General features: G+C 45.9%; 1 protein-coding gene across 3 annotated transcripts in view; it reads left to right on the top strand.

The window, feature by feature from the left end:
- EXOC4 (exocyst complex component 4) overlaps positions 1-22243 on the top strand; it is a 380649-nt gene that overhangs the window by 336906 nt on the left and 21500 nt on the right. For all 3 annotated transcript variants that reach the window (XM_080577978.1, XM_080577977.1, XM_080577979.1), the window contains 3 exons: positions 12279-12420; positions 15730-15908; positions 17819-17978. In XM_080577978.1, the coding sequence (XP_080434104.1) occupies positions 12279-12420; positions 15730-15908; positions 17819-17978 (481 nt within the window). The remainder of the gene's footprint in view (positions 1-12278; positions 12421-15729; positions 15909-17818; positions 17979-22243) is intronic.

The raw sequence follows: 22243 nt of genomic DNA, 5'->3' as shown, positions 1-22243 counted from the left end.
CAGTAACAAAGCTTAGGAATGGTTGGCTTGCCGTGGCTCTTGCCTGGTGGCTGGGTCTGCTTAGGAAGCTGTCAGGACGTGGTTTGGTCTGTCACTTGGGTTTTAGGGTGTTACAAAATGAGGATATTTATGCAGAGGCATTGCAAGGTTGGCAAGGACAGAATCTGGCCCTTCTGAAGTACCTAAAAAAGCATTCAGCCTCTTCACTATCTTATCACAGATACTTCCAAAGCAGGTTGTTTTTCACCTGTTTAGGGGTGCTTTCACCCCAAAATCAAAGGGCAGCGTGTGGAAGACACCATCACCACTCCTGTGGATGGGCAGGGCAGCACTTCACCCTCCAGACTTGCAGCAGTCCTGGTGAGCCACGGCTTCGTTCAAAAGCAGGGGGGAGAAAAATGGGTTGTGCAACAGCTTTTTACCAAATACCGCGGATTTCTGTCGCTGTCTGGCTCTTGTTAATGATAATACTGAGCATTTGCATTGCATTTTCCAGCCATAGATCTCAAAATACTTTGAAAAGGTTAGTGAAGGCCATTATAGGATCAAGACTATCCTGGAGCACTTTGCACCCGAGAGGTCAGCCTCCCCTTTGCCTGGCTCAGCGTGCCTCCTCGTACTGAAATAGGCTTTGATAGCTAACAGAAAGCATCCCGCAACACTTGAGAAAGTGATGTCTTTTAAAATTGATGGCAGAGCCCCTTTATACCACTCTGCCAGAGGAAAGGAGCTGTAATTTACACTTTAAGGCCCCTTTCTGCTGACAGAGTGGTGTAAAGGGGTCTCAGCACAAATGAAAATCAGGGCCGACGCGGTGGTAAAATTGATGCCTTTCATTTCATAGTCAGGCCACACTGCGGTGGTGAACTCAGACGGGTCTTTGTGTTTAACCCTGGTGTTTCTAATGAACTGAATTCAGCTCTTAAATGTGCCTATATTTCTCTCCCGTTGGAGCTTATTTTTTTCTGTCATTGAGCTTGTAACACATCTTGCTGTATTGATTGCTTATGGAGAACTTTTTTTTTGTAGAGATCTATTAATAGAGAACCTTATTTAAAAGCCAGATTAAAGGTGATCAACACGTGCCTGGCCTCACACGGGAGAAGCGAATGCTGTTGCATTATTATTTTAACAAAACTGCATTTCTTTCTAAAGCAGAAAACTCTGCAAATTTCTTCCAAATGTAAAACATCTGCCATTAACTTGAAAAGATAAAGTCTTGCATGTTTATAGCATTTGATGAATTTCAGTTGCTTCAATATAACTTAGTCTAAATGACAGCTTTCCAATTTAGCTTCTTAAGCAGTCTCATTCTCTGATACTTTTTTTTTCTCTTCCACTACCTGAGCAATTAGTGCTGTTTTGAAAATGCTAAAAATTGGACCAAATCCCCTTCTCACTTGCACTGAACCATCATAAAACAATCATCCGTGGGGTCTTTTCCTATCTCATAGCTGTGCACACATTGTCTTAAGGGAGATGCCGGTGTCCTGGGGTGATCTCTTCCCATCTCTGCCCTTCAACCTGTTTGATCAGGTTAACTCATTTTGTGTCTAGGAGGTGTTTTACAGACGATTACAAGTTCACACTCTCCATATCATGAGCTGGCCACATGTTACACAAATGTGGCTTATCCTGAAATAAGTTCAAGATGTTAAGTCCTTCTTCTGGGTAGTGTGTTAATATTGTCTGGGAACAGCTGGTTCAGATTGGTGTTGCGTGTTTTGATTTGAATCTAGGAAGTTCAGGGGGGAAATGGAGGAAGGTGATAGGAGAAGGTCTCCTTGGCCATCTCATCTACATCACCGTGGCTCAGATCCACACATCTCCATATTGTCAAACCCGTGGCTCATCCTGGTCCTATGCTAACATCTCTTGGGTATTGCAAGGATGACCAATGGTATCTCCTTACTACTACAAATCCCGCTGTTGTACACAGCGTGCTTGGGGCTGGTATTTAGAAATGAGATACTGTCCTTGAAACCTGGGTTTCCCCAGGTGGGACTCCCGTTGAGCCAAGGACAGGAGAACTTGGCCTTCTTCAAGCACAGTAGAATGTAAATCTGTCAATTCTACACCAAACCGTCTATGATCACCAGATTAATCACCATTTTTAACTTTAGTGGGAGCTACAAATTTACTTAAACTTACGGGAAGCTGCTACATACAGTTTGGAAACTTCTAGATAATATTTGAACCTTAGGTTCAGCAGATATGGCATGACATCTAGTTATTCCCTCCTGAATAGTAAGAACCTAATGGAGGAACCAGTGTCAGAGTGTAGAGGTCTTTCAGTAGACATTCAAAGGGGAAATATTATGTATCTGGCAATATCCTGACATACAACATATATGAGCCTCTTGTCAATGACCCCAAGAGCACTGCTCAAAGACTTGTTTTCTCTCAAAGAGCCTCAGGCTTCAGTAGATTGACTTAACGTAGCAAAATTGGAATTTTTCTCCCCTCCGTGTGCCAATTCAGCAATGTTGTCCTGGATCCAAAAGCAAAGTTATGCCTGTTGGTTTCTTACCACCACCTGAAGCAGAAAAAGGGCTGAGCAGAGCAATTCAGGCAGGGGACAAGGGTCCAGCTGGTACCATCTTAGCTGAGTTGGCTTCCAGAGGGCCAAAACCACTTGGTTGGGGACAGCAAAGTGGTGAAATCTAACTTTCCAAAACAGCCGGAACCAGTAACCTCATGAAGGCACAGTGGTTGTTTTGGTAAGGCCTGAGGATTAAGAGATTGTTTTGGTATATTTTATGATTTTGGCTATAAAATTTCATAGCTGAAATATAGGTCTGCTTTGCTGGATAGCAGGGAATAAAACCACGCAGCCATCAGCCAACTGAGACCTCTTGTTTTTGTGTCCAAGTGATCTCCCAATGCCTTTCACTGCCCTTGTTCCCTTGAATGTCTGCAGAGAAGCTCCTCTTATGGATTAGTGGTTACTCCTTTCCCCAGCTTCGATGCTTTACATCAAATATTTAATGGTTAGAAAATGAGACGTTGTTTTTCTGACCTGGATGCTCAGCATTTATGGTTCTTTATCTCAGACAATAGGCACACCACCGGGATGCAGTCCCAGTATTGATCTTGGGGCCTTGGGGTCAGCACTTAGCTTACCGTCATGATTACACTAATTACTCTTGTTCCTGCTTTCTTTCTTCCCACCCACCAGCCTTAAACGCAGGGGATTGTCATGTAAATAAGTGACCTAATTAGCAGTGCTTTCAAACCATTTTAAAGTGAGGATCTCTCATGAGTAATACCAGGAAATCAAGGTTTTTGTAGAAATAACTCCGAAGAGCCTGCTGTCCACACCAGTTGGATCACGCATTAAGATGTGTTTGTCTCTTCTGAAGAGAATGACTCACTGGTGTCAAAGATTAATGGCAGTAAATCCACCTGCTTCTCCCTGGGGTGTTAGGGGTAGCAGCTTCCTCTAGAGTGGAAGGGGCAAAATCCTTTCCAAAACTAGGCGACAGGAGTGTGGCCAACCATTGACATCACCAGTGAGTGAGCCACTTTGCACAACGCGTGGACTAGAGGATTGTTCTCATCTAACCTGCATCTGTATTCACGTGGGACTTGGAGAAAATCACACTCACCACGAAGAAGAGTAGTTTTGCCATCAGAACACCAGCATTTCTGTTTCTCACTCTTCCAGTGAGTCCAAAAGACTGGGAGGTTTAAGGTCCTTTTAGAAATTCATCCCTCTCAGGACATCTTCTACCCACAGAAATTCTGCAATGATGCTAAATCGGTTTTCAGGGCATTTATTGGCAAGATACAGCACAGTATAAGGGAGGAAAAAAAGGAAAAAGGTTGCTGCTTGTATTTGCTTTTGGACATCTCAGATGGTTTGCTGCATTACCGCCTCTCCTGGCCAAGCTGACCAGTGCCCTAACAAATTATCTTGATCCGTCAGTTTTCATGTCAAGGCATAATTATACTGCTTTACAAGCATCCTAACACCAATCACTGATTTTTCTTTTCTAGCTCAGAGGAAGCCTTATGTGCAGGTTGACAACTCTTTGTCGTTTTTTCTTTTTAATATTAACCCAAGTGGCCAACACCTGTTTGTCTCCTTATTCTTTCAGCTGTCAACGAAATTAAACATTTCAGTTTAGGACAGATCCTAACAGCGGCTTGGGGAGAATCGTACATGAAGGCAGCACATAAAAGCCTGCTGGTCCTCTCTGCTTTGCTTCACATCTTCGTGCGATTTTTTTCTGCAGGTTTCATAAACGCCCAGCGTTCCTGCCCGATGCCTGCCAGTGAGTTAACGGCCGAGCCGACATGCTCTGAGTCAGATACCATTGAAATGTCGTTAATTTGATGATATGTACATTATGTGTGTTCCGAGTGCCGGGAAGCATTGGTTATTAACAGCTGAGCTGAAATCATCTCCATCGGCTCTAAGGACGTGGTGCCTCCTGTAAAGCAGCTGGCCTGGAGCTTTTTGGTTTCCTTCCACTCATTTTTACCCCTCAACTCAAGTGTGGACAATTTTTATAGGGTCTTCTCTCCCCATTGAAGCCAGTGACAAAGCTCTTGCTGACTTTAGTAGGAAAATAAATTAATTCAGGGATGAATTTTTGGCCTCACTGTGGCTTGATGGAAGTTGATGTCAGTGGAGCTGTGGTTTTGCCCTGGTTTAATGAAGACGAGGCAAAGCACATGGCTGTTTTTGGCTAGCCAAGGACAGAGAAGGGTGCAAAACTCTGAAGAGGCAAAAAAAATGCTTTCTATAACTCAAAAGCAGATTAATGTGGGGTTTTTCCCTAAGCTTTCTAAATCAGGTTTCTTCTTTGATAATAGAATCAAGCCCGAGAAATATTTCTGTGGGGTAAAGAAGGAGAAAATTATGTTATAAATTACTGAAACCAAGAAATTCTAACACAGAGGAATTTTCTTAGTTGAAGAGCACTGGAGCAGCAAACCCTGGCCTGTTCAAAGAGATCGCGATATATTCAGTCTTCAACTGAGATAGCTCTCCTGCTCGTAGCTGCACCTGCACGATTTTGCTTCGTTTAGGGGAAAAAAAATATCTTTTTTTGTCTCTTTTGACTTTTTAAATGAACCAAATATCTCTTTTTTTGTTGGTTTTCTTTTTACCCAAGCCCTTTCCAGACTCGAATGCAGATTATTTAAAGGAAAGTGTTCAGCAACCCAACCTTCCAGCAGGCTGTTGCACGATAGAGCTAGATGGAGCTAGACCGTCCCACCACGCTTTTTGTCCTGCCCCTCCAGCTCTTTTTTTTTTCCCCCCTTACAATCCCTTTCTCGAGGCTGCATATTTGCAGAAACTAATGGAAAACAAACCACTTTTAGAGGAGTTATTGCCTTTTTAAAAGTGGTAATTTCCTTGCGAAATTTATGCCTGCCAGCAGAGGCAGACGAGGAGCTCTGCAGGCACCTCTAACGAGACAATTCATTAACTAGCGAGTGTACACACGCCATAAAAAACATTAATTCACAAAATGAAAAACTAATAGAGTGTTTAGCCTGTTCTTTATCACTGGTGACAGTCTGTGCTCTCCTCATCATTAGTGTTTACTGAACTGATGGGGGCTGCAGCCCAGCCTGCTTATCACCACTCATCGCAAATGAGGTCGCAATGCTTTTTTCCAGCACGGTTACATTGTTCCTCTCCTGCACTTCAATTTTTAACGTGGAGTGGGCAGAGAGGCATGGAAGGATGTTCTCAAGACCACCCTTCAAGTTTGTCTTGCTTTGCTCAGGTCTGGCACACAAGTTCCCTTTCCTCCTCCGTTCTCATCAGAACCTCAAGGAGATTTGGAAAGGGAAATCCCTGCCTTAAAGGATCTTCTGATGTGATCCCAGTTACCTCTGCTGATGAACCAGATTCGTTAGTAGGAATAGCAGGACTCTGTAGTGGTCATAGCATGTCACATTAGTACGACTAATGTCAGTGAGAAGCTCTCCCTGAGCTTGCTTGGTCTTTACCTCTGCTTAGCCTTTAAGCGTTGACATAACGTTGCCCCTTGAGCATCGATGAGCGGTTTTGCCGATGATCCCAGTAAAAGGTGAGCCAGAGCAGTGCTGAGTACTTAGAAAATTCCAGCCTCGTATCTCTTGTTTGAAAGGTCCTCACCTGTTCAAGTTTGTCCTTTCTTGGTATTTGCTTTATTTTAACAAGAATGCCTGTTCTTCCCATATCGATCGGTACAGTCGGCTGCATCCCCATCCCGCCTGCACGTGGGAGGTGTTCTCCAGATCTCAGAGCTCTGCCCAGGTCCGGGCTGCTCGCTTTTTTTTCCAGGAGGAGGGTTGCACCCAGTGCATGGGAGACTCAGTGCATGGCTTAGGTGGGTGCTGAGTGCCCTCACCTCTGCTCGTCGGCTCCTGCTTTCGTCTATAAGCTGCTCGGCCGCGCTTGGTGACAAGAGTTAACCTTACCCAACGTCATGGAAGGGAAGGTCAGCATGCTGATGTGCAGAGCCAGATCCTTGCCAGGATAGGCTAGGGAATGCATTTTAGTTCAAAGTTTGTGTGAAGAAGACAGCCGACATCAAAAATCCGTAGGTGCCAGGTGCGTGGAAGTCTTGGGAGATGTCATTGCTCATCTTGATTTCCCTCCCTATTTAAAATCTAGAAAGAGAGCGATCTAGGTAAAAGGGAGCAGTGCAGCAGTAGCTGCATAAATATCCTCCGCATCTAGGGGGCCCGAAGGTTCAGACGTACTTCTGAAAAGGAAGGGGAAGGATGGCAAAACAGAATCTAGCTTTGGTTCCCAAAGCTCTGCAGCTCTGAAATAGTCTCGCGAAACTCGGAAAAAGCCAAATCCAGTTCCAGATTTTGTGGCTCATTCCACTGCTTTTCTGCAGAGCTGCAGCGCTGAGCTCCCCAAACAGAGCCAGTTAAAGGCAGGCAGTGAGTGATCTATGCCTTAGAGCTTCAAACAATACTCTCGCAGCCAGAAGCTGGTCCAAGTGGCCATATGGGTTGCATATAGTTGTTGTTGTTCATTATTTCTCGAGCACCACAGGTGTGCAGAGCGCTTTGCAACAGGATAAAAAGAGAAGGCCCCTGCTCCTCGGAGAGCTTAGACTCTAAATTAGATCGAGGCGGCATCTCAAGAGCAATAAGAGATCAAAGTGGGAGGAAAGATGTGTAACCACAAAAAGAAAAGCGGCTTGAGAGCAGGGTCCTGGTAGTTTTTCCCACAGAGAGAAAATCATTTGAGTTGATTTGCTTTGTCTGGCTCTCTGTAGTTATTTAGGATTTTTTATCTCCAGCAAGTCCTGACGTATCTCCTGGCTCCCATCTCCGTAGAGCTGTGCCGAGGCAATGCCCCATTGCTGCTTTCCATCCCTTGTGTCGGTGCTGTAGGCATCTCGGTGACATTCCTGCTGCCCCACCAAGCCCTTCCTCACCAACACCGCAACGGCAGCAGCTTTCCAGTACCCAACTCTGGCCCACACTGGCAGAGCACGACTTAATAGGAAGAGAGGTGATTTTTTGATGGTGACCTATTAGAAAAATGTTAGTTTCCTCCTGTCCTTCGGCTTCAGGAGACAGAAGTCTCCTGGAATATGCCTGCCTTCATAAATCTCGCTGAAGTCAGTCCTTGGTGTTGGATCTAATGTGGACGCTGTACTGCCATGCTCATACCTCCTTAAAAAATGTATATATAATACACAGATCTAATTCCTCCCAACTTTATCTAGTGCTCTTTCTTTTAAATACACATAAAATCCATTACAATAGCCAATTTGTCTCCCAGTGACAGTGTCACCTCGTGGTGCTGAAAGCTGTAAGGACAAGAGACACAGAGAGCTTGGAGTCAGCTTGCATGGCAGTGATGGATAAAGACACGTTCCCAGGTTTCATCTGCTAAGGACGAAAGCATAGAGAGAGCAAGCCCAGATCCCCAGAAAAGTCTCCAGCAGACATGGGAGTTAACCCCAAGTCTCCAAAGACATAGTTCAGCACTTGATCCATAACAATTTCCTTTTGCATCCGTTTATTAATGATTATTTGGGGGTTTCCTCTTGCAGAGAGGAAGGGAGCAAGAATTAAAATTTTAAAAGGTGTGAGCTGCTCCTTAATGCTACCTGTGGGACACAGCAAAGGTTTCAGACTGCGTCTCTTTTCCAAATAAGAGTTTTTCTCCCAGCAGAGATGTAAAACTTCTCCGTGAGCGTTTCCCCTTCCCTCTGTTAAGCAAACACGTATAGTGCTGTACGTAAAGTCTGAGCGTGTTGCAGGTTTATTTCCCAGGTTCAGGCTGCACCGGAGCTGAAGCAGAGCCTGTAACCTTAGATTGATTTTTTTTCCTTCCACTATTAAATCACTCAAATCTGTTAGCAGTCGCTCTGCTCAAGCAGGGAGCGGGCAGGACGTGCTATTGTAGACCTTGATTGGTTACAGAGGTTTGTTTATGGGCGACGCGGCAGGTTTTGTTTAATATTCCAGAGGTCTGGGAATTTACATCCATCGATTTACAAGGCACAATCTGTCAAGAGGCACCAGCATCGCATTGAATTGCAAAATGATTGAAATCATGGGTGACAAGTAGTGTGTTAAGTTTATTTTTCTCAGGTTTGCCGGAATGAAATGTTCCTTCTCCTTGGAGTGGGATATCTTGGCCGTGCTTACAGCAAGCAAAAGAAATCCCAGACAAAACTGTAATTATTATCCAGCAGCACAGGAAGCCGACGTAAGACAACTGAAATTCATCTGTTTAGGCTGAAAAATGATAAGGGGCTGCGGAGCCAGTCGTTGGCTGCTGTTTACCCAACCGTTGGGTATTTTCTTGGCTAGGAGGGCTCGTGGCTGGCTTGGTCTAAATGGGCCAAGGTACTTACGAAGGAGGAGAAGGGCAAGAAGAAATGCATGGCTGAATTTTGTTTTGTTTTATTATGGTACTGCTTCTCTAGCATTTCAGCTGGAGATACCTCCCTCGGCTCTTTGAGCCCAGAGGCATTCAGGTGGGTTGGAGGTCCGTCAGTGCAGGGTCACCCTTGGATCGTGTCTGCCCAAAGAACTGGCCACCTCCAAAACCAGTTCCAAATTACATTTTTATTCAATACCCTGTAATATTTTAGGCTCTGATTATCTCATGCTGCTAAAGCTCCTTCTGTGGGTTCGTGTCTCCTGAGCGAGACTTAAAGAAATGGGATTTTCTCCTTGGCTAGCGCAGCAGTGGGACGATCCTTCTGGGATGTGCAAAGAAGGAGAAAGGACAAGTGGTGGGCTCGGAAAGTCTTTTAATCTCAAAAAGCGAAGGTACACTTCAGCGCCCTCATATTGCGAGGGAGAAATGGAGACACATGCCTCGAGCCAGCACTCAGTCTTCCTCCTTCAGCGGGGGCACTGAGCACCCATAAAAACAAAGCCAGAAGTGCTCTGGCTTTAACCAAGGCACAGATCATCCCCGTCTCCCTCCTCCTCTTAACTCCGCTGACAAATATAATTACAGCTTCACTTAAATTGCTGTAAATGAATTCTGGAGAGCAGAAAAAATGTGTGTCTATCTCTCCAGTGCAGAAATTAGCTGACTCCTGCATTTCGGATGATGGGTCCATCCATCTCTATCGCTTGCAGGGAGGCACTGCAGGAGTGACCCAAGGCTGCAGCGGCGTTCCTGCGGCGTAACAGCGCGTCCAGCTCCAGGAACAAGACTGATAGAAACCTGTCAAAATTTAGTTTTTTTTTTTAACTAAAAATAGATTGTTTTCCCCATCATAATACAGGGAAGGTTTCCTGCTTTCTGCTGTGACCAGATAAGCACGCTTAGACCTGATTCCGCTTGATCCCAAAGTCCTGCCACCCCAGGGAAACCAATGTCACTGGGGGGCTTGAAAGGTGGGTGGCAGCTGGACAAACAGCTCAAAGTGCCTCCCCGAGTCATCTCCCAACGCCATTATCTGGAAGTAGAGGCTGTGTAAATAAGCCGTTCAACCCACTGATAATTTGATTTTGTCTTGTTTTTCTCACCGAGCAGAACGATGCTTGGAGAAGTGTCGGAGTGTGCCAGGGCCAGGGAGGAATCCTTACGGTGAATGGATTATTTCTCTTTAACACTCCGGGCCAGTTAATTATTTTCAGCAGTATTTGCCAAGCTCTGAATTTCTTTACCCATTGCTGCCTCTTTGTTGGTGTGAAACTTCATAAATATTGCTGCGATGGGAGGAGCTGCTGAAGGAGGCAGCTTCCCGGAGCTGTGTTGCACTCGGCTTTGTCCAGGCAGGGTTTTCCCTGTTGTAATTCACAGTAAAATTAGATGCGCAATTAGGCACTTTGCTCTGTGCAGTCTTCTCCTTTTGCTTTGTCACACTCCTTTAATTGTACTTGTCTGTCTTACATGTTTACCTCTATTTCAACCTGCTTCACACAAAAGAGATTGGGATTTTTTCTCTCTTTGTTTTGGTTTTGCTTTTCAGGCTAGATCTGAAGGGGTGTTTAATTTTACGTGCGAATCCAAAGCTCCGCGTAGGTTCCCCTTTCAAAGCAGGTCTTTGGCTATACAAACAGAGCCAAGTGACATTTATTTAGTCAGGCTCCATCACAATGGAAGTTTGTTGTCAACAGTTCCTTGGTGATGTACAAATCCTTCCTGCGCGGAGTTGCGTTGGTGTCTGGCTAAGTGTTTGTCATGTACCAAACAGCAGTGCAAGGACAGGGAAAACAAGAAATTTCTTACTGCCAGCAAGCGCCTCCATTATTCAGGTCGACCACAGAACAAATATGAGCGGAAAATGTAAAGCAATGAAAAAATCAGATACCAGAGCAAAAGAGTATTTCCGAGGGAGATGGGAAAGCTCTAGTCCCGTTGCAGCAGTAGTGAGAGCTCAAATACAGCACACAGCTCTGGTTACTGGTGCTCAAGAAAATATAATTGAGCCTGGAAGGGGTGCAGAGAATCGGTCTTGGGTGAAGAGGGGATGGCAAGCCTTTCTCAGAGGCAGAAGGTAAAGCAGGTTGCTTTGCCCACCTCTCCAGGAGTTCATCCTTATAGTGCAGCAGAAGCTAAATGCTGGTGATGGCAAACTCCACAAGGCAAAGAATAATGCTGGCATATGAAGAACCAAATATATAACATCAGTGACTACGTTTAGGCTAGAATTTAGTTCCTAACCTCCAGCTTCACTGCCAGAGGTTTTCCGGGAGCCACCGAGGGAGGCATGGAGGGTAGAGACTTGAATGACTTTCATATGGCACACGAGTTTCTACTCAAGGCCACGGGACACAGCGCTTGCAGGCCAGACGTGGTGACCCAGGACATCCTTTGCCATCGCACTGTTTAATTCAGCTGGAAGGTGCCTTATGTAGGTCTGCTTAATTTAGACGTTGCTAATCACCCTATGCAAGAAGTCATTTCTAAAGGGCTGCTTGAACGAGGATTTGAACTGATATTTGAGATTTTCTTTCTGTAATTAGGGCAGAGTTTATGATAACTGTGTTTTAAAGAGGTCTCAGCGGGAGGGATACAGATGTATCTGCAGAAGTTAGACCTGGTTAGCTCATCGTTGGGGATGGTATTTGCAGGACAGCAGTTCCATGACTGTGGCCATGGCCAAGCTGCTCTTCTCCGAGTTTGCTGCCCACGAAGCAGAAATACCACTTGTCTCCTGGCTCACAGTGGGGTGGCGAGAAGTAAATGATGAAATGGCTCCACTTGCCAGGACTTTTTTAAATGTTGCATGTGCTGAATAAAGAGGTTGTTTTTTTTCCAGTTGTCTGGTGTGCAGGAACAGCACCTTTCTTCAGGTGTCAGCCTTGGAGACAGGTCCAAGAGCAACTCATATCTGTTGCCTGCTGTTTGCTTTACTGCATTAAGAGCTGTGTTTTATTCACAAGAACAAAGAAGGCTCCCAGCTGCCTGTGGAGGGATGGGTCAAACAAGGGTTTACTTGAAATTCTCCTGGGGAAGTCTGAGGTGACCAAAAAGGACCACCTATGCTGTCGGTGCCGTGCTTTGGCTCCAGAGCAGCTCTTTCCTCACTCCGCGCAAAGTAAGATAAATGTTCCTGGATTTTGCAAGTGCAGAAATACTCATCACAGAGCAATATCTTCCAAGCAAATGTATTCTGGTGGTTGATTAAACCCCTCAGATTCATTTTGGAGTTTAATCAATTGCAGAAGCAGTTTGTTGCTTCTCACACTCCCAAATTACAGACTTCATTGCTCAGCCAAAGGTGGACGAGAGCGTGCGCGCTTAGGATGGAAGCAGTTGAGATGCTGTAGCTGCTAAAGCCAAGTGGTATTGATGAAATACGTCACAAATTAATCCTGTCTTCTCTTGCTAGCCATGTCTCCTGGCCAGGACAGCCACGCCAGTACGGAGCACCTCCCTGCGTCCGAACAGATCCTGCAAACCCTGAGCGAGCTGGCCAGGTCTTTCCAAGAGATGGCTGACCGCTGCCTGCTGGTTCTGCATTTGGAAGTCAGGTAATAGCCCTGAATTTGGGGATTATGAGTGAGCTGGGGGGCTACAGGGTAGGATTGTGCGCAGGAAACATGTTATGGCACCTGAGACAGGTATATTTGCCTGCTGTAGCATTGAAGAGATCAAAGGCGTGCCCAGAAATGCCAGGTCCCATCGCCGTGGATGGCCAAATGAGGGACAGAGGCAGGACACCGAAACTGGAATTTCATAGGGTGGCCTGCATCTAGTGTCAAAAACTAGGAAAAATGGGTTTTCAGAGTCTTTGTCCTTAGATAATTGCACAATGCTTTTAAAGTCTAACAGGTGCCTGCATATTTATCAGCCATTGAGCTTTGGATTGCAGATAGGAGCTTTTCTTGCTCCTTTTTCAAACAGTAACAGAAACTGGGGAAGAAGAGGTAAGCACCAGCTGGATTTTCTAAAGGGCTGGATAGTTTTATGATGTCTCTGACTACACATGCAAAGATCAAAAGCAGCAAATCCCTTTCTTCAGGCTGCCAGCTGTCCACTCTGGGGCTGGGAAGACATTTGTCCCTTGTGCGTCGTGTTGGCCAGGTGTGTTTTCATTGCTTCCCTTTCTCTGAAGCATCAAATATAAGCGGGTGTCAGAGACAGGCAATGAGACTTGATGGGCCGCTGGTTTGTTCTGCTTTGACATATCCTGAGCCATAATTGTGTCCTCGTGTACATTGGCAGAGCTCTCGTGAAGGAGCTTTAAAAAAATATGCGTTCGTTATTGTCAGCAGCCCTTCAACCCGCTATCCATCACCTGCTGGCCACTTGGTTGCAAGCATCACAAATGAGCTGGGGCTTGAAGGGTTTGAGGAAAAGATTGTTAAAGTATGGAAATGGAGCAGCTTTCCAGCTGCGGCGTGGTGCAAGGTAACACAGCCAACCTAGGCTCGTGGAATGGGTTTCTGGCCACGGTCCTCTGTGGATTTCCATCGCACGTGGGTTAAGCAAAATAAGTGCAAATGGAAGTCAGGGCAATTTTTGCTGGGATGTTGGAGTTGACCATTGCCAACCTCCAGTGCTTCTATCAGCATCCCAAGTTCAATGCTGTAAATACACTGTAGCCTGTTAATCTGTGCAACGGGTGGCAAGGAGTGAGAAGGAGAGATGCTGCAACCAAAAGGATCCCTGGCAGGGCAGGAGCTGCCCTGCATTCATCACGCCACATTCGCAACCCCCTGCAGCAACAGAGCAAAATCCGTCTGGTGGCTGCTCTGAGCAGATTTCTCTGCGTTCCCACACCAGCTCCCCAGATCCGTGCCACTTGCAAGGTGCACAGCACAGCGTGTGTTCATCCACAGGAGCCTTGCGCTTTAAACAGGCGCTCAGCACGTTTGTGAAGAGCCTGGGAATTTATCCAGCCTCTTGCTGTTGCAGGTGCAGTCCAAGAAAACACAAGCAAACAGCAAAAGGGATCTGAGGCTCTGCACTTATCCCCGTGGCTTTCTCCTCCTGTAGGACCCCCCGTTCGTTCCCAGCTTTGCCAGATGCTGGTTGGCACCAGCCTGGGGTTGGCTTCTGCTCCTCCACTGCCAGCTGGGCATGCCCCAAGGACAGTGGTCACTGAGAACCTGCCCCTTATTTTAATACCTGCTTCCTTAAATGAAATCTGTTGGCACGTTCAGATCATTAACCATTCGCTTTGTTACAAATAACCGTGGAATTTTAGATTAGTTAATCTATTACACTGTTTTCCTATAAAAACCGAAGCTATATGGCATTACACAGTTGCAGGCGCTAATGGGTGCAAATGTTTTTACTCTTGGGGTTGCCCTAAAGTGAGCTTGCTTGTGATGGCCACCTCAAGGACATTTTCCAGGAGGATGGGGACTTGAAAGCCAGAACGTACCAACACAGCTTCTCACACCCCAACACTTCTCCCGCTGTTTGAGCCAGGCCGGTGTGAATTTTACGTCTCAGTGTGCCGATCCTGATGGAAGAGATGATGTCAGGGCACATTGCCTACGGACCAGCTTGGCAGGCAAATAGGAAAGAAAGAAGTCGTGGTAGTGTTAAAAGTTTGGGAATAGGCACGGTCTTGGCCTGATAATTATCAGTTAATGTCCCCTGGCTCACTCTTTTTTCCAATTTTAACTGCTCTTAGAGCTTATAAAGTATGCAAGGAGTTGTCATTTAGGCATCAATATTAAAGTGCTGCTGAACCAGCACGTGTGAGGTTGGAGAACCTGGTGAAAAGGCACTTGGCATTTTACTGTGATGGTGTAGGTCAGATCTGTTAATAAAGGGTCCTTTGTATTCACCTCTCAAGATAGGACGATGACAAGTCAAGAGAAGGATGCACTTAATGCAGACATAACCACTCATTTCTTAAAACTACTATTTTTTATCTGCTTGAACTTTGGAAGGAAAATTGAAAGATAACACTTTGCCTAAGGTGTGTTTAATACAGTGTCATGATCAAGCAACGTGCTTGGTTTTTGTAGTTCTTTTTTTTTTTAATTTAATTATTCCCAAAATAAAGGATTTATTTTCAAGAGAGCTTAACTACTCTCAGCAGCCCCTCTGTATCCCTGCAACATCCGATTTATAATGTTTTTGCACAGTGTAATCAGCGATGCTTTCAGAAGACCTAATGGCAAAGCCGTGTCAAGGTCAGCACAAACGTGCTGGTGTTTGGAGGGAGAAACAAAAGGAACAACTGCCCTTCTTGGCAGCCTTAACCCCTTTGGAAGTGTTGTGGAAATACTGCTTATCAAATATTGCTTGGGGACTGGCTAATGCATGAAAAAAATGAGTTAATTATTTTTAAAACGGAAACTTTCAAGGCTTTCATGGACTGGTGATGAGATGAAAAAAAAAAAAAAAACTTTTTGTTTGACCTTCATAACAAAGCAAGGGAAAAAGAGCACAGAAAGGTTCGTGCATCCTCCAAGCCCCCTGGAGCTGCACGTTGATTCAGGAGAGGCTTTGCAAGTTGGCATGCAGACCATGGGGGGTGTTTTGCTCACATGGGATCGGCCCCTGCAGTTATCCTTTTTAACAATCCTAGCTGAGGAACCAAAACCAAGAGGCGAAGACATACTCTGCTCCATCCAAATCATGATGCCTCTTGAGGTGTGTTCCCGTCAATGGGCTTTCGTTGCCTTGTCTGGGGTCTGCACAGGTTTCAGGTGACCTGAGCATGCAGAATTGTTCAGTTGACACCGCTGGCATTGCTCTCCATGAAAATAAGCGTTCTGCGTTGGTGTTTTTCCTACCTGGAACCATTTTCGAGTAACACCCACTGATATCTTAATGGCGGGCTTGTTGCAGGGTAACATTTCTCTTCTGTCTCGCAGAGTTCATTGCTTCCACTACCTGATCCCGCTGGCTAAACAAGGGAACTATGCCATCGTCGCCAACGTGGAGAGTATGGACTACGACCCCCTGGTTGTCCGGCTCAACAAGGACATCAGTGCTATCGAGGAAGCCATGAGCGCCAGCCTCCAGCAGCACAAGTTCCAGTACATTTTCGAAGGTCAGACATTTGACAACGGACTTGTAAACGTTTGGTTCTTACAAAAAGAAGTTTCACTATCACTGCAAAGCTCTGAAGTATTCTTTCTGGGGGTAAGGCGCGTGTGGTGTTGTTGCCATCTGTGAGAAAAACCGCAATAATTTTCTCAGACGGGGTCTTCTGTGAAGTTATTTTATTCGTGATTGCAATGGTGGGGTCCTGCAAGCAAGAGCACCCAGAAAAAGTAGATCATAACCTTATGTTCCCTATTACCCGATGCTTGATTCCTTCTGGCTGAGTACTACAGGTTCACAAACTACTCGATGCTTATTACTATACCATACATGTACAATTTTTTTTGACCAACCCTTAATTTCTCCTTTTCCTTTTTTTTCCTTCTCTCATGACTAGAGGGCCCGTGATTTTTTGTTTTTACTGATTTCGCACTGCTCGTCCTGTTTTTCTTAGCTATCCTCCTTACCTTGGGACAGTGGGACCTTCCCCTTACCTGCTTAACGTACTTCCCACTGCCATGCCCCTGTTGTGCCTGCACAATCACTTTTGAATATGCAAGGTTAGTGGAATTCTCCACTGCAAAACCCCATTCTCCTGCAAAAACACAACTTTGTCTCTCACGCATCTACAGCAAATCGGTAAGTGCAAACATGCAAACATAGGACAGTCAAATCTTGTTGCCCCCATACCATTTCTGAGTGTATCTGACTGGATAAGAGCAGTGGGCCCGTGCTGAGCAGGAAGGCAGTAAGGTGGTGTACATGCAGGACAGTTTGTGCTTGGGAAGCCGTAGGGTACGTGCATATATTACGAGCACAGTTCTATTATGGCACAGTTCCTACCCAAAGTGTAGCTATTCCATTACTAAAATTAAATTTCGAGAACATTAGCTCTTCGGATGTCTCATCTGTCGTGATTACCTTGGAGAATATAAATCACGTCTCGGTTCATCTCCCCTGTATTTATTTGTGGCGCTGACGCACGGTTGTCTTGCCAGCATGCCGGGGTGCGTGTCCTTTCACGTGGTGGCTGACAGAGTCAGGAGAGAGGGGGCACTGGAGATGCACCCGTTGCACAGAACGGTATGTCAGCAGGGATCAAGGCTTTGCAAGCCTGGCTAGTCGTCTTCTGACCACCGCTGGTCCTAAAGAAGGCTCTCAGTATCTCTGAACGTCCCCCACAAACCTGTGTAGCTCCCAATAAGCGCATTTTTTAATCAGGTCTTCTTATCAGTGTCTACTCTTGTACTGACCTCTGTACTGAGTGAATTGGGCTGGAGTTTTTGGGGAGTTTGTAGTGCAACATGAGTGGTGGATACATCATTCTGGGGCTGGCTGTGACTCAGCAGCCAGCTCTGTCCTTTAGCAGCAGAGGGGAGATGGAGACATCATTCAGGAACAAGAAACTGTTCAGGACTGATCAGAGGGAGACTGCACATCGAGTGCATTGAAATGCAGCTCACTTCTGCTCTTGCAGAGAGTTTACCGTGAAGAAATACCACTCCTTGGTAATAGATTAAAATATTAATATTTTGTAGGAGCAATAGCGGTCCATTGATCTGCTAGAGAGAGGGACTGAAAGGGACATTTTGCGAAGCCTGATGATAAATCTGGCAGCATCCTGTAATACCAATGGCTATGATAAAGCAACTTTGAGTTTTCTTACTGTTACTATATGTTTTTTTTTTTTTTTTTTTTTTTAATATATTTTTGCTATCAAAGGAAACCCTGAGGAAAGTCCTACTAAAATTCACAGGAAAGGTGAAGGCAGTGTCCAGATAGAGTCTGGTGGATCTCCTGTTCCAGTTCACATGCACCCTTTAACAGTGCTCATTCGTGGGTTTTATAGTAAATTACTGTTACTAAATATCTTCCTCCTGTGACTTTGTTGTTTGGTTTTTCTCTTCCCCCTCGCAGGTTTGGGCCACCTCATCTCCTGCATTCTTATCAACGGCGCCCACTATTTTAAGCGCATCAGTGAATCTGGCATCAAGAAAATGTGCAGGAACATCTTCATCCTGCAGCAAAACCTGACCAACATCACCATGTCCCGTGAGGCTGACCTGGACTTTGCAAGGTGAGCTGGGAGCCCCATGTCGTCTTTGTTACTATTTTGATGCCCTCGTGCAGGGAGGCAGCTCCTTCCAAAGGTTTCACCACTCACTGTGTGTGCAACTGGAGGAATACAACAAAGTTAGGGGCGCAGAAGTGTTAATTGAAATATTCACTTTCCCCCTCGTTGGGTGGGAGGTTCAGTTGAGATGCACTCAGAGCAACGTGGGAGCTCAGCATCACCTCACAGTGGAGGTCCCACCAAAGTGTCTGTGCTTGGGGCTTCCCATTGGTGCGGTTTCCTTAAGACCTAAACCCAGGTAAGGAAAACTTCCTAGGTAGAAGTCCTGCATGGAATTTAAGGTGGTTGAATCCAGGGTCTTGATTCGTGCCCAGGTGAGTAATATTTTGGTTTGTCGAAGGCTTAAATTTTTAGCCACTTGCAGCAGTGTGTGCGAACCTCAGGGCTGTTGTCTCCTTTCAAGTTCTGTTGCTCTCAAAATACTAAAACAAAACTAAAAAGGGACACGACAGCTCCCCTGCAAGTTTCTCATCTTGTCTTGCTGCATTATTGACTGAAGGAGGATCTCTTGAGGAATAACCACATGGGTAAAAGCAAAAACTAAACGGGACCATCAGCAGAGCTGTGTTGGCCGAGCCTCTGTGGCAGCAGCTGGTTCAGCAACAGGCAGCTGAGCCCAAGAAATAGCCAAAGGAGGAGGCTGGAACTTTCAGTTTAAGGCATGTAGATAAAATGGCAAAAGTTTTGCATGAGGCTCAGCTGTGACCCACTGCAAACACTGGAAATCGTTGGTGTCACTGTTTGGCCATCGCTCGGAGACTGAATTATGAGTGGTGTGACTCCCTCAGATGGGGGTGAGTAGGTATGGCTGAGTGCCTCATTTACTTGGGCTCTCATATGGGGAATGATCTCATTATTGAATTAGTCTTTTCATAATAACATTGACATGGGGAAGTTATGAATGCTGAGGCCTGGGGGAGAGACGGAGAGTGAGAGCGCTAGATCCATTACCAACTCTCCAAGGAATAAAGTTCCCAAATTCAATCTTTCCTTTTTTAAACGATTTTTTTTTTCCCTGATCCTTTGAAACGTTAAATAAATTAGCCCAGTTTTTTTGGCAGGCAGAACAGGGCTTGAGCACGTGCTGACAACAACTGGCACCCAGATAATGAGCCGCTGACCGAGCGCTGCTGGAGGCTGGCGTGGTGCAGCCGGCCCTTCTCCGGAGGGTCTTTGCCGTACAGGCTGAACAGCCACGGAGAGAACAGAGCTGTGACTTGTAGAGCTGCGTAATTTGATGTGGAGTTAGAAGGGAAGGGAGAGGAGAGAACGTGTTCCCCCCTTCTGATCTTGCATGATGGATGATGTGCCATACCAGCAGTTTTCATGATAGCGAGCGCACGCGTACCAGCCCGTATGGGCAAAGAGATTTTCTCCTGGGCCATTTGGGCTGCTGGGGGCCGTCACGGAGAACTGTGGGGCTCACACGAGATACCTGATCTGTATCAGCTGCTTTGAGGAACCTGCAATGCAGATCTCTTCCCATAATACAAATTCCCCCTTTTTTTTTTTTTTTTTATAGCTTTCATGACTGCATTGCTTCCCTCTTTCTTTCAGGGCAGGTTTCTGTGATCTGCAAAATATGTTTTATCCTTTTGTTCTTCAGATGACTCCTGAATGCTCATTATCCAGATTCCCCTTTTACATAAACAAGGTGTTTCACGCATCCGAACCCTGCCCTGCTCACCTGAATTTACAATTACCCGAGCAAGTTCTCCTGTTACCCCAGGGACTCCAGTTACCAAGGTCTACTCAAACTATAAAATAAACATAACTGTTCACACCTAGAAAGCATAAACTCGTATCAATGTAGGATAAAAGTGGTTTGTACTTCTATCATATCTCTCATAGAGAAATCTGTAAATGCTTTGCTGACTATCAGTTTTGCCTTTTTAAAGATGAGGAGTGCTCAGCTGCTCTTCCTTCTCCCTACACCTCCTGTTAACTGGACTAAATTCCTTCCCTGCCTCAACTTTGCAGAGAACTGGGTGATCCTTAGGCAATGGGAGAGGAGATCTAACCCAGCTGGTGACTCTCTGCACCATCTCTGGCCTTTGTAGGCAGTCCCCCTTATCCAAAATGATTCAGCTTTAAGGAACTTCATCAGAAGTCCCGGGCTCCTCTAAACAGGGAAAGATGTAATAGGTTTTGTGTCTTGTTGTTTTTTCTCACACACAGAAAATTTGTTTCTCTTGGGCTTTTGCAGAGCTCTTTGCCCTCCTGGCTTGATCTAAACCTCAGCTGGAGCAGAGCGGCTCGTGGTTCCCCTGGGAGGCAGCTCAGCACCCCTGTCCTTTTCTGCAAGTGAACACATTTATATCGCATGTGCTCAAGTTTACGGCAGAAAGCAGACCATTTGAGAAAGGGCCACAGGACTTTCAAGATTTTCCTGGGTGTTGTGCTTTCGATTTGGAGTTTGTTGGGGTTTTTTCCACTTTTGGTATGTTCTTCAAGGCTTTCTCTGGGCCCCAGAGAGCACTGGGCATCCCCTTTCTTCTCTGTCTCAGCTGATGACTTCTCAGGCAGTAGAAACCCCAATGCTAAGGCGTCGCAAAAGGATTTGTATCATTTGCTAAATTTCCTGCAAATATGAATAGGTTTTTCCCTTATATGTGCGTTCAGTATCTAGGCCAGCAGAAACGCAGGCAATGGTTAGGGCATCTTCTATAGTATTAAAGAAAAAGCAGCATTATCTTCCTGTACATGGTACCCAGTCGCACACTGCCAAGTCTGGAATTGAACCTGGATTCCGGATACCTCCACATTTTAGAAGTTTCAGACCCAGAATTATATTTATGCCACTACAGGGATAAAAAGTCATCTTAAAATATGGATTCCAGTTCAGGTCTCTTCCCTTCTGCCTTCCTTTACATCCCCTTTATCCCCCTAAAAATACAACTATGTGTTTATGCAGAGATTTCATCAGAGTTGTTCAGAAAAGGCTAGGTTTGGGCTTCAGATTTATCCCTGAATACAACGTCAGTCAACTCTTAGATGTTCATTTTCCATAGGAAAAAAAAAACCCTTTTCCGACACACAGCAGTGATAAAATTGCCCTTTTCTTGAAAGTTAATTGAGTTGGTTGTGAGGGGAAGGGAGGGACCACTGGTGAAACGTGGCCGTTTCGTACGAGGCAATGTAATTTCGACCTCGGAGATAAAGGGGTTTGAGTGGTGCTCCTCTTCGTTATGGGCTTTGAAAATGTCCTTCATTCCTAAAACAGTTTGCAGCACGGAGAACCAGAGGTGTCTGTACGCCTACAAGTTAGATCAGAGGTTTCCCTGCTGCTCCTGCCATTCAAGTTAGCAGTTGCTTTGGCCATCCATCCCGCAGGGACCAGAAATCTCTTTTCCTGTGGCTGAAGACCTTTATTTACCAGGGCCTTTGGCTCTGACCACGTCCTTCTAAGAAATGTGGCACCCACGTTGGCACTGCTGGAGGATCCCAGCCACCTGGAGAGGTGCCCAGTGGCCAGGCATGGGGAGAAGGCATCAGCACGCCGGGCAGTCCTCCTCAGATCAGACACAAATAAGCCCTTGCAGTGTAGTGCAGATGCCTGGGATCAAATGTGTCTGTAAACAAATTCTGCTCGAATTGTCATTGTTCACAAAAGAGAATTGACCTTTGCTTCCTCTCCCCGGCAAAATACAGCTGCAGCTGCTGCTCTGACCCTGTTCCTTCGTGTCCCTGCTCTCCCAGCGATACCCGTGATGCTACGATGTACGTGCTTGTCTCCATACATCCTCGGGGCAAACACCCTGCACCCCTACAGCCACCAGGAGAATTGGGAGGATTGCACCAGCTCTTGAGCTGGTTGCAAAGTGAGCGAGCACCGCCAAGGCATTTGTAGGAAGCTGTGGGTAAAATCAACACCATGTACCTCCAACAGCTCCTGGAAGCACAGCTTGCTCCAGAACCTGTTATTTAGGTGGCAGGGCTGACCCATCTGACTGATTCTTGCACTGGGAGAGCTGGAAAATGCCCACTAATTCTGGCAGGAACAGCCTCGAACCACAGCAGTGGGATTTAGAAGTGGGCTTTATTTCAGAGCACAGCTCTGGCTTGGATGCTCAGCGTGCAGGGCTCCTTCTCGTTACACCCAGCAGGCAGGGAATGTTTTTGTGGGATTGTGCAGGGGCAGGAGAGGTTTGTGCCTCTCTCCTGATGCACAAAGCTGTCCCAGACAGGGCGAATAAGCAATAACATGC

This window comes from Anser brachyrhynchus, assembly GCF_964034855.1.
Source record: "Anser brachyrhynchus genome assembly, chromosome: 1".
In the NCBI taxonomy this organism is placed as follows: Eukaryota; Metazoa; Chordata; class Aves; order Anseriformes; family Anatidae; genus Anser; species Anser brachyrhynchus.
The sequence above is the reverse complement of the archived record's forward strand: the minus strand, read 5'-3'. Positions and strand labels throughout refer to the sequence as shown.